The sequence below is a fragment of the Aphanomyces invadans genome, assembly GCF_000520115.1.
Source record: "Aphanomyces invadans strain NJM9701 unplaced genomic scaffold supercont1.17, whole genome shotgun sequence".
NCBI classification, from domain to species: Eukaryota; Oomycota; class Saprolegniomycetes; order Saprolegniales; family Verrucalvaceae; genus Aphanomyces; species Aphanomyces invadans.
This window is the reverse complement of record NW_008580162.1, coordinates 614,026-625,763: the sequence shown is the minus strand read 5'-3', so window position 1 is coordinate 625,763 and position 11,738 is coordinate 614,026. Positions and strand designations below refer to the sequence as shown.

The window sequence follows — 11,738 nt, the reverse complement described above, 5'->3', positions numbered from 1 at the left end:
TCCAGTCGTCGTGGAGACGGCACGTCTCTGTAGTACGTACGGACTCGAATGAGCACGCTCGCCAGCCGATGGCATTTCTTCCGTCGCTGTACAAGTTTCAATTTCAAATCTTACTGCTCGAAATGAATGAATTAGTTCTCGGAGGATATTGAATGTGTCCTGTTGCAAAAATGGAGGCATCACTGTATGGAACAGAGGTAGTACTGTAGTAGATCCTTGTGTGTTATGGGTAGTACTGTCCTCATGCCAAATTTTTATTTTTGTGATGATTTTGTGTTGATTGATCAAATTGTGGCCATTTGGTTCCTCGATGATGTCGACCACTGTGAAATTAATTACTTGTCATCCAAGGCGGTGTCCCTATACCATGAAACCCTCCGAGGTTATTCATCTACCGACAGCGCATAGCGCCCACGTGTTCTTTCGGAAGAGAGCAAGCGTGCTTGCCGACGTGTGTTGCCGATGGGGACTTCCATGCCCCGTATCCAAGGACTCAGATTGACAGCAGCACGTGGGTGCCAAGGCATTGCAACGCGCATTGCCTGGACTGCATGATGCTGGAGTCAGGGACTTGTACGCACTCCAACTTGCACAATATGTGATGCTGCTGTGGCCAACAGGAACGACGACGTCGAACTTACTACAAAAGGAAAGGAAATGCATTCGGCTTAGTCCATGCTCTTGCCTTGAGCTTCGAGGTCGGATTCGATTTGCGAGCAGTGATACTCGATGTCATTGAAAATGTCGCGCACATCTCGGCCGGGCACGTGGTATTTCTCCTGCTTGTCGTTGACTAGGAGGGTAGGAAGCACATTGTAAGGACAACGACACGTCTCGAGATGAAGTAGATGGATTGGACGCACTGAAGGTCAGCTTGATTAAGGGGTCGCTCTTGCCGTGTACCGCCACGTTGTATACAACTTCGCACTTGGGGTTGACTTTCTTCGTCTTGGTCGCGTTCAACTGGCGGTAGAACTCGCTACAGATTCATAACGTCGGGATATGCCTCCATTATGCAGTGTACCATGCGCCGGTTGCCCGGGAATCAAAGGAGGAGAAGCTGATCTCGGCCTTCTTCAGGAAGCGAATGACGTCGCGCGCGGCCATGGCGTCGTACTTGGCGAACGAAATGAATGCCAACCATCACGGCGTTATATCCACCAGCCAATCACAGCGCCGACTCTGTCGATTTCCGGCTACGTACCATTATCCGGATTATGCACCGTAACAGAGGGGGGGCCATGGCAACGTCTGCTGCATGAGGCAGCGCGGCAGTTCATGGTCTCCTTCAAAAGAACATGATGGATTGATGCTGAGAAAGTGACCCTCTAGAGGCTTGTAGACGTCGTGGCACTCTGCCCGTTCGAAATCCTCATGTTCAGCACCGCCGTGACCAGAGATAGGTACCAGCATGAATTGCCGCAAGATGCGTGCCCACCTACGCGTTCTCCTTCCTGGCTCTCACGGCTGGCTTTATGTTGTGACCACAATGCAGGGTGTACGATGCGACCCTGCATGCAACCACCCGTCACATCTTGCTCAAGTACAACCGCTTTCGATCACGGGATGGCATCTATGCAAGCATAGCGTTTTTCATTGCCAGTGTCAAGTGAGCCAGTCCTCCAATTGCCCTTGATCCGCTTCATGTGCTCCCCAAGCTTCTCCTTCCGCCTCAACACGACACTTGACGCACCGAGCATGCTTTTGTTCTTCCTACCTTTACAATTAAGCAGTTGAAGGAGTGCACACTGCATGCACCTGTGGAAAAACAGATTTGTCTCGACGATTTGGGGCCACCGAGCCGAGCGGCCGTGGAGAAATTACGCTGCAATCAGCGTCGCATGCCAAAGTCGAGTGGCGTGGCTTAAGGAATACGTACCGTTAGCTTGCCTTCCTGGGGATGGCACGTGCTCGGGCGATGATGACAGGACGGTTCGCGAGGATTTCCCCGCCTCGGGTTCTCAAATCTCGTGGTCCGTCGTGGAATTCGAAGCAGCACATAAAGTGGCAGCTGCAGACCACATATCTGTCGGTGGAATTGCCAGTGTAACTTCAGGGTAGATGCCCCCACGCCTTCGTCGTCAGGCCTGCCAGGGAGTTTGAGCGCCAGGATGAAATTAACGTCGATGGGATGCCCACGACGTTGGGGAAATCTCGGGGGCGACCATTGGTCGGGGCGACGCTGACAAGGCTGGCATGGGGAGCATCTGTACGAGCGATTCAAAGCCGCCCCATGAACACATGACTCGGTCGATCGCTCTCTCGTTGTTCGCTTGTCGGGCAGAACGTGTATGGCATTGTCGACACAATGGTCTGAAGAGCTGCATACGTTGTGCTGGACCTCGCCAACTCACCCGTCAAACAAGCTCGCATGGCGAATGCAAGCGCATGTTTGCATTCGTGGGGGGTGCCAAAATTGCCTTGACACGTAGCATACGAGCCCCTGTGAGCCCCCCAAACTGAACGGTATGTAGATCACGACTTCAAGGTTGATTTGGAGGTTTACGTACACTGGAATATTGTAGTCTGATGGGGTGCACTTTGTACAAACAACGGCACGGCCTGCTGCTCCGCGAACGGCGCACGACTGGATCGACCCTGGTGTCGTTCAAACTGAGAGTGCAGTAACCTTTTTTTCATCCAAGTCTGCTGTGTAATAGGTGCGCGCGCGCGTCCTCCACGAGTAGAACGGTTCCTCTGCTCCACTTCGTGCGCCCAGTTCAGCGGTGACGTCCGCAACATGCAGCGCCACCTGTCCCCACTGCGGTACCTGTGAACCAGCGTCGTGTGCCACGCCCTTAACTAGCATTTTCCCAACCTATTCCCCGACGGACGCCGCCCCTGGAATGATGGATTCGAACCGACTAGGTAGCCCGCTGCTATCGGTCTCGTTTTTTACGACGGACCCATCATCCAAGCAGCATGCGGCGAAGATCCCCACTACGCTCTGCATGAATCGATGGATGTCTGTACCAACTTCACTTCGGTGCCTTCTCGAGTGTGTTAACCCACCAGTACGCCACCCTATCCAGTTACGCCCGAGCTCGGACAAGCGGCGCCGGGGGATTTTGGCATTGCATGCCCCTCGTTTCAGTCGCTTGACGTCGTAATCGGCGCCCTTCCTCGACCTGGAACTACTGGCGATCGTGTGCATGGCGACAATGTCCGAGTTGGGTGACCAGCTGACGCTAACGTGTTATGATAGATGCCCTTTGTGAGTCTCCTCGGCGGCTTGGGGGACCGCCTCGCCTACACGGCGAATCTGTGGCTCCCGTGCTGTCCGACGACGAACCTCCCCGTTGCATTTTCCATTGTCGTGACCCCCGACTTGGAATGCGTGTCAACCGTGCTCGACGTGAATTCGAAAAGCCATGGTCCCGCGAAGTCGAGACGAACAAATCGACGAAGCGTTCGAAGTCCAAGCAGAACGGCGAGTGCAGTTCGAGTCTGGAGTGCTCCATCAGTGTCATCGGCGGTCGTGCCAATGTCATTTTCAATGGCGTAGAGTGTACACATCGAGAAGCCATTGGCATTCCCAAAGCCCATGCAAGCGTGCAAAACCCTATGCGGCGGCTTTTGAATCAACGTTTGGCAACACTGACAGCGCCTGGAGTGGTCGATGGAGCGACAAATGTGGAGTCGGTGTCTACAACGCGCTCGTGATCGGGCACTGACCGCCACAACCCCATGCGCTTCGACAGGCTACCAGGGGAAAACACAAGGCGACGACCGAGGTCATACCGAAGGGCGAGGATCGATGGAATGGGTGACTCTGAAATCACGTGGCATTTTACGAAATGTGCTCAGAGAGCTCTCGGTGTATGCAGTTGCCGCCATGGAGTGATCGATCCAGTGCGTCGACCTCTTGTGAGAAGTTCGACTCGTTTGACACAGTCGGTGTCGTCAAGTGCACGCATCGAGTCTTCGGCCGTCGCATCGATCCTGTGTGTCTTGGCACGCACCCTTCGGTGGGCAAACTCATGGAACTCGTGGCATCCCCGCCCCGTGCGCCTTCGTTGCCATGCTTTCTGGTCCGTGATGAATACGTATTAGTTTAGACAGGTAATCCAAGTTGGGGGGAATCCACGTATATCCGTTTATAGAGTGACCGTTGAGACGGGTTCAGCGTTTCAACCACACGCCTCGTGGACGTGCGGTGTCGACGTGTGATGAATCGAATGCTTAGACAGCGTCGAGGTGCAAGCAACTCTCGCCGCACACGTCGCCCATGCCGTCGGGGCGGGTGACGGCACGAAGGAAAGGTGTATGGTTGGGTCTAACCGAGCGAGATTGCGTCCTGTCCACGCACAGCGAACCGGATGGCCACACGCACGGTGGGCACACGGACAACACTGCCGTCCGAAGTCGACGAGCAGGTGGCACGGCGTGTACAAACTGTGCGTGCAACGGCGTGCCGGGATAGCGAACATGCACCCGCTCATGGAATTGGAGGCTGCAACGGATGTTGAGCAGACTACACAGCAGACCAAATTGAGGTAGAACGCTGACGTTTGGTCTGACCGACCAGTGTCCAATTGAGTGGCTTTCCAACATGCAGCCTCGTCGACGAGGTGGACGGCGTGGTGGACAATGACTTTAACGCTGTCGATGATGAAGATGACTTCGAAGATGATGACTCGGTCGAAAACGAAACGTTGGCAGACCTTGCTGCATCCTGTTCCATCGACTCGGCATCGCAGACAACGATGGAGATTCCTTGTCATCCCTGTTTGTATGGATGGACGTTGTGCAATAAGGATCGGAATGTAACGAACTACAGTCATACAAAGAAAATTCCATTTGCATGATATGTCCTGCCACGAGAGTTTCACTTGATTTTTGTACATCCTCCACGAACCGAAGGAATAATGTTGTGACCCAAGTTTTGCCGGACGTCAGCGGATTGTGATATCTCACCCATCTGACGTGAAAAATACCCGGCGGTCGTCCAAGATGGCCAGCAAACGCCGCATAGATGGCTGATCGCATGCCAGAGGTCCCGCGCTAGAGATCGCTCCGCTGGCTGCTGCCGCAGTACAGTTTGGGCGAAACGTTGTTGTTCTGGGAACGATGTGGGTGACCAAGTCGTCCAAATGAAAGTTGTGTCGACCGAGTTCAACATGCTGCACAAACGATGTGGCACGAAGATCGCCAACAACTAGCGATCGACGGACGAGCCTTCTTCGATCTGTTCCCAACTGGTCTCACATCGCTGCCGACGTGGCCCTCCCTCTCTCCATGGGGACGCGCCATCGCAATGCTCTCGGAAACGTGGTTTGGGTGAACTGGCCTCGTACCTGCCATCATCATCTTGTCTGTCGGCGAGTTACGGCTACACGCGAGAGCATCGTGTTGCGGGTGTAAATCGTCAAAAATCCCATGTCGCCCTGATTCCAAGTCCATATACAGTGGTCCGGCATGGGAGAGACGCAACATGGTCCGAAGGTCGCGACGTGGTGGCGGTTCAGGTAATGCAGGTTCTGCCTTCCACACGTCCGCAGCGCGCTGTGCCTGGTTCGGACCCAGACACACACACACCTACGTCGCACCACTGCCCTCGGCGCAACACGTGCACGGGCCCAGCTACGTCGTTCTAACACCACCGTGTCCACCGAGTCGAGAGGGTGCAGAGTTGAATCATTATGTGGCCACCAAGGCCATCGCAACCTCGGCGAGCCGTAGCTGCGTTCGTTTTGCGCACGAGAACGCGGCGGTGGATGTGAAATGACACGACGAGGCGCAGCTGACCTGGTCAGTGTTGGCCCTCTGCGGGCAGCACCCGTTGGTCACCACCTGGTGGTCACCTCGGGTGGGGTCCTCTACTCGCAGCGTCACTTGTCGGATGAAGCACAAGGTGGGGTATGTAGCTAGGTAGCACCAGTGTGTTTCTTGGATGGGCATTCTGCGATTTGACTGCCGACACAGACAACAGCGGATGGGCAGCCCAAATCGCCAGTCCAAGAAGGGGATCCTCCTCTTCGAAGAAAGCCCGCGGCCCCAGCGGTTCTCGTACAAATCGAACCCGTCATCCAAGCCGAGTTCAGGCAAGAGGGCCCCCGCCAATGCCCCGCACGACTCAGGCTACGTCCGCACAAACTTTATGTCGGCCCAACCATTGACTAACGTCATGCCGTCTAACCCGTACGACTCGTACTTTGAGACCCCTGTGCTGGAACACACGGAAACGACGTCGACAGGATCAATCAAGTCAAAGCAAACCGAGTTTGCCGCGCCGCAGTTCCAGTCCTTCTACGTCGTCATCGGCGCCTTCCTCGGCATCGGCGTCGGCTTCGGGATGTATTACCTGCACATTGGGACGGAGCTCGAGAAGGCACTGACATTGCCGGGAGATCTCTTCGTGCGCGCACTGCGATGCCTCATTGTGCCGCTCGTGTTTTGTGTCATGACAATCGTCGTGACGGAAAGTGTGTGTCTGGGCCGGTCGTCCATCATGCGGCTGCGCACGCTGCTCCCGTACATAGCGTCATCTGTTGTGTCGACGGTGCAAGGCACCGTGCTCGCCCTCCTATTTAAGGACTACTTCGTCCCCCGAGGACCGCGCGGCACAGCGGACGGAGCTGCATCCACTGGAGCCTTGTTCAATTTGACGCTCCAGTGTGCCAATGGCAAACTCCTGACATTACTTGCCAACGGCACGTTGGGGTGTGTTGCGACCAACGCGACGGCGCCGGCACTCTTCCTTGCGGCCAACCACACGATGGCTACGACGACATCCACCACGATCACGATAGTCGATCACCAGCTCAGTCTCGTGGACCATATCGTCGCAATCTGCAACTTGCTTGTCCCCGGCAACATTTTTCAATCCCTCGTCGATGGGTCGCTCCTGAGCATCGTGATGTTTTCATTTCCTCTTGGCGTAGCACTTGCCCAGAGCGCCCCCAACGGCGCAGACAATGTCGTGCTCAACTGCGTCCGGCAACTGCGCAATATTTTCGTACAGCTGCTCAATGGCTTGCTTACCATCACCCCCGTCGCAGTCGTCTTCCTCATGGGCGGCGCCATCGCCAAGGTCGACCAGCAAGACATCAGTGAAGTCATATCTCAAATGGGCTACCTCTTCCTCGCGTTCATGATCGGCGCCGTCTCCCATGCCATCGTCGTCCTGCCGTTGGTCGTGTACCTGTGGGTCAAGGTGAACCCGTACACGTATCTGCAGCAGCTCATCCCCGCTTACGTGTTTGCATTTGGGTGCGCATCGTCAATGGCCACGCTTCCCGTCGCCATTGAGTGCATCCAACGGACCAAAGTGAGTCGGTCCTTGGCCCACATTGCCATGCCATTCGGCACCCCTGTCAACTTGAACGCGTCCGGCATCTACTACCCCCTGGCGGTCGTGTTTATGGCCACGATGTCCGGCCACGGAGACCTACTGACTCCCGTTCGATTTTGCGTCATCTTTTTTGTGAGTTTGCTTGGATCCATCGGGACCGCGCCGGTGCCCAACGCAGGCTTAGTCTACGTCATGACGCTGTGGAAGACGTGCTTCCCGACAGTTGATCTCCCCATAACGTTTTCCCTCATCGTGACCGCCGACATTCTCTTGGACCGCTTGTCCACCGTGCTCAACGTGAACGGGAATGCCATGGCGACACGCATCCTGGCCGAACAAATCGACGAAACGTTCGAAGTGCAAGCTGACCGGAGAGTGTAAGGCAAGGACGAACTCGAAGACGGCTGAGCCCCTCGTGTTGCATGACGCGAGGGCGAATCCCCACTACCCACGGGTCGCATGCCATGAAAAGGAGAGCTAGAAGAGCTCGATCTGGTGCAGCGCCACGGGGATTATGGGCAGTGTGTGCGAAAAGGTGCACAAGGCAGAACACGAACTTGATTTGTTTTGTCTGTGGATGTTGCCTAGATGCCAGCCACAGCGTCATGGTTCGACATCAGTTGGCATGGCGTCTACCTGCGATTGCAGGGTGTCCTGCATGTCCGTGGGCCATACCGCAGAGATTGTGCCATCGGTCAAGCCATGGCAGGTTGAAAAGGAAGTGCAGTTGCAATGTAAATATGTCGGACACGACTTGGCCCTATTGCTCGAGCCCTTCAATCTCCAGTTTCAATGTATCGCGGAGGATGGCATTGTCCTTGTCAATTCGTGCCAGCGAGATCGCGAGAAGCGCGTCTTTGCACGTACGATTTGAGCCTACGTCGCCCGCACGTCACACATCGTGTCGAGGCGGCTCGCCACATACCACACACGCGCAGGGTTTCAAACTTAATGTCTTGGTGATGGAATTCCGTGATGAAGGTCAGGCATGCCTGGATGCACGTGGCAAACTCTCGCCCACATCGCACGACGACAACACGCGTGGTCGCGTTGTAGTACACAACTACAGGCGAACTCAGCCCATCGATATGAATCACCCGCTAGACACGATTTGAGGTACCTTGCGTCGACTGCTGCATCAACCCTGCGCCGACATCACCAAAGTTGCTGGCGATGGCTCCCAGCAACAGCGCATACAGGTCTCTCGTCTGGACGATCGGCAGCTTCCGACTGGATGTGACGACCGCCACGACGTAGCGGTTCTTGAACCGCACCATCGGCCTCCGTGTTCAGCTTTATTGGCACGAACGGCATTCCAGATATATTGCATTCCGGATATATTATCCGGATTGCTCCCATGAACCTAGAGATAAATCAACACAGATGGCAGAACTTGAACTCTTCCAGACGAATGGAGATCTCTGGAGTCATCTTGGTCAGGTGCACGCGCGCTCCACCCCGGCTGAGTCGACTGGCACGGTTATAGTAAGGCTTTATGGTACTGTTATGCGGATGCATGTCAAGATCTTCATTGAAGTTGAAGTCGACCATTCAAGGGTTGCAGGCGACCTCCCAACAAGTTGCCTGGGTTGCTAGCGACTCTAACCACGAGTCGCCTTAACTTTCCATATACATTTACAGGTTAGACAGCATAACCCTGCCAATTCTTTCTTCATTTTACCAATTCCTTCCTCTGCGTGTGCCCGATTACACCTGATAGCACTACAAGTTCGTCCAAGGAACATGACGGTTTCCAACCAAACTGTATACGACCGCATGGTCGACATCCTTGGCGAAGGCGACACCCAGTCGCTCTTTTCTCCCATCTTCGTCGATACCCGAGCGCGACTTCTTGAAGGAATCGGCATCACCCTCAATGTCACGACACAACCCTCCGAAGCTCGAATTAGCCAGCTGACCGAGGGATTCGAGCCCTCGAAGAATCGCTCCACCAGAGCGAGGGACAAGCCAAAGCCATGCGCGAACATAGTTCCGCCCTGCAAACCGAGGTCGCACAACTTCGCGATCGAAGTTCGACACTGCAATTCTCCGTGTCCCCAGCAGCACCAGCCTCTTCAGGACGCAACAACCGCAGACTCTCCGCGCATACTAAGAAGCTGCGACTGCGAACAGCCAGCCCCAACAATCCCCCCATGGGAGTGAAGCCAGTGAAGCTTGATGTCACCAAGTTCGAGTCCAATACCGGCAAGCTCCTCCGGTAGATCCTGCAAGTCGAGACCACGGCAGATGCGTTGCGTATCACCCAGAGTCTACACGTGTGGCGTTTTCCCTTTCCCATCTCAAGGGTCAGGCGGAAGACTGGGCTTACTCTATCCGCCTGACCAACCCCACATCATTTGCAACGTTTGACGAGCTCATTGCGGAGACGAAGCTCCGCTTCCTTCCTCAACACAGCGATTTCCAATATCGATCTAAGTTCCTAGCATGCAAGCAAGGCAAACGCTCCTTGCACGCAATATTCAAATATATTCACGACCTTCGCTTTTAGGCTGCGATCGTCGACGACGACTCCACGCTACCGGAACCGCTCCGCGTCAACGTCTTTATGGTCGCACAACCACGGTCCGACACATACACAGCTCTTCCGTGTCTATGCAGCTTCGTTTGAAGAGGCTGTTCGAATCGCCCTAGCCAAGTCGTACGCCTCAGCCCTGACGCACAATCGCGCAGATCCATCGGATATGTATATCTCCGCTCTATCCCAAATCAAAGACGGCAAGTGCAGCAACTGCGGCCGTAAGGGCCACTTTTGGCGTGAGTGCCGCGCCCTCGATGCACACTCATTTCCTCTGGACAAGACGCGCGATCCGACCCAACTGGTCCCCGCCCAATCAACCGGAAGCCCTTTTACGACGGGCGCCCCCAAAGGACGATCCACTGGGTCACCTGGTCGATCTGACCACCAGGCGGCGGAAAACGACTAGACCCAGTAGGCGCGTGGCGCCCTACTGGGGCACCAATAGGTTCTCCCGGGGTGTGTGGAGTCGTGTCACACTCGGATGTCAAACACAGACTTTCATCTGTGCCGCGTCGGGCTATCGGGCTACGCCCCAACAAAATGGTTTCTTTTTCTCCCGGGTGTTCCCGCCCGACTCACTGTGTTGATCGATTGCGGGCGTCAGCGAACTATGCTAATCACTCCACTCTTGCTCGTTTTGCCTCTTTTCCCGTGTCAGACTCCCTTGAGATGGTTCGCGTAAATATGGCATCTCCGCCCAGCATCGCATAGAGGGTACGCTGCATGTTACCTTCGACGATTTCGACTCGCCCGAAAGGTTGTTTGTTATCGATTTGGATGAATGTTGGGACCTCATCCTTGGTATGGGTTGGATCGATTGGAAACTCAAGACCATCCACTAGGTCGTTTGGCTGAACAGTGATCAGCATTGATCCGACGACGTGCCGCTGATAAGGCTTCACAGCCTTCGGCGTTATCCGCGGTCCCAGCACTTACGGTGATGAGCAATGAACTCGCCACTGATGTTGCACAGTGCGCTTGTTGGTACCAGCACACTTGTCTTCGCAGCCCACGTCAGCAGCCTCACCCCGAGAGGTTGTACCCTTTTCTGTTGACCCACTAGCAGACGCCGCCGTGGTATCCACAACGCCGGTCGACCGATCTTGTTCCCACACCAACCTCGCCCCTCTAACGCCCCTTCAAACGCGTTGGGCTCAAATTCACCAGACGCCTTGTTACAACGCCGATTATCTCGAATCCCCAAGTTGTCACTGCGGATGCGTTCATTCAGCTCGCTTGCAACCTCGACGAGTTGACTCGATCCTCCTCAGACATCCTGGCATTGACAGAGATGAGCCACCACTCCTTTTTGAATCCCTCCGTTCTAACGACATCGCGTGCATATTGATGATTACGTGCGATGAAGACCTCGACCTATTATCCTCGTCCACTGCCGACGAATCTGTCTTGTAGCGGAATCCCAGATGTGGGCTTCCCTCCTCTCAAACCCGTTCTTTGACCTCCTTGATAAATCCAAGGATTTATTTCCCACAACGTCCCCTGTCGCCTACCCGTTGACAAGGGTATACGATACGAAATTGACCTCGTGTCCGGCACGATGTATTGCGTTACACGTCAATGGCCGCTTCCACGCGATCAAGTCGAAGCGATCGACGCGTTCTTTGCGGCTCGTAAAGCAGCCGTCTACGTACGTGAAGTCACGTCCCCACACAGCAGCCCGACGTTCTGTGTGAAGAAACCTAACGGCAAAAGGCGCATTGTACACGCCTTCAACAAGCTCAACGCCGCCACCATTCCGGCGCAAACGCCCATTCCCCGCAAAGATGTGATTATCGACGGCATGGATCGATCCACCATATTCTCTACCATCGACTTGCGCGATGGGTTCTATCAAATCCTCATGCGCCTTGTGACGTGCCGAAGACCGCCGTCTCGACACCATGT

General features: G+C 54.9%; 4 protein-coding genes across 6 annotated transcripts; 2 read left to right on the top strand and 2 right to left on the bottom strand.

Annotated features, from left to right (window-relative positions):
* Positions 1-312: 312 nt before the first annotated feature.
* On the bottom strand, positions 313-1,140 carry H310_08416. 2 transcript variants are annotated; one of them, XM_008874134.1, is made up of 4 exons: positions 1,025-1,130; positions 864-979; positions 642-793; positions 313-586 (listed from the first exon to the last, which is right to left on the bottom strand). In XM_008874134.1, exons 1-3 carry the CDS (start codon positions 1,105-1,107, stop codon positions 669-671), a joined length of 324 nt encoding a protein of 107 aa, XP_008872356.1. In that variant the 5' UTR covers positions 1,108-1,130; the 3' UTR covers positions 313-586; positions 642-668. The 2 variants fall into 2 exon arrangements, with proteins under 2 accessions (XP_008872356.1, XP_008872357.1); XM_008874135.1 differs by having other exon boundaries at positions 313-793; positions 1,025-1,140.
* Positions 1,141-5,935: 4,795 nt separating this feature from the next.
* Positions 5,936-7,675, top strand: H310_08415 (hypothetical protein; the record flags this gene model as incomplete). Its single annotated transcript, XM_008874133.1, has 1 exon — positions 5,936-7,675. The coding sequence occupies one exon, from the start codon at positions 5,936-5,938 to the stop codon at positions 7,673-7,675; it is 1,740 nt and encodes a 579-aa protein (XP_008872355.1).
* Positions 7,676-7,750: 75 nt separating this feature from the next.
* Positions 7,751-8,603, bottom strand: H310_08414. Of its 2 annotated transcripts, XM_008874131.1 has the most exons (4): positions 8,415-8,603; positions 8,220-8,357; positions 7,931-8,170; positions 7,751-7,878 (listed from the first exon to the last, which is right to left on the bottom strand). In XM_008874131.1, the coding sequence occupies exons 1-3, from the start codon at positions 8,569-8,571 to the stop codon at positions 8,055-8,057; spliced, it is 411 nt and encodes a 136-aa protein (XP_008872353.1). In that variant the 5' UTR covers positions 8,572-8,603; the 3' UTR covers positions 7,751-7,878; positions 7,931-8,054. The 2 variants fall into 2 exon arrangements, with proteins under 2 accessions (XP_008872353.1, XP_008872354.1); XM_008874132.1 differs by having other exon boundaries at positions 7,751-8,170.
* A 434-nt stretch (positions 8,604-9,037) lies between these two features.
* On the top strand, positions 9,038-10,239 carry H310_08413 (hypothetical protein; the record flags this gene model as incomplete). Its single annotated transcript, XM_008874130.1, has 3 exons — positions 9,038-9,172; positions 9,205-9,512; positions 9,804-10,239. 3 exons carry the CDS (start codon positions 9,038-9,040, stop codon positions 10,237-10,239), a joined length of 879 nt encoding a protein of 292 aa, XP_008872352.1.
* Between the last annotated feature and the right edge of the window lie 1,499 nt (positions 10,240-11,738).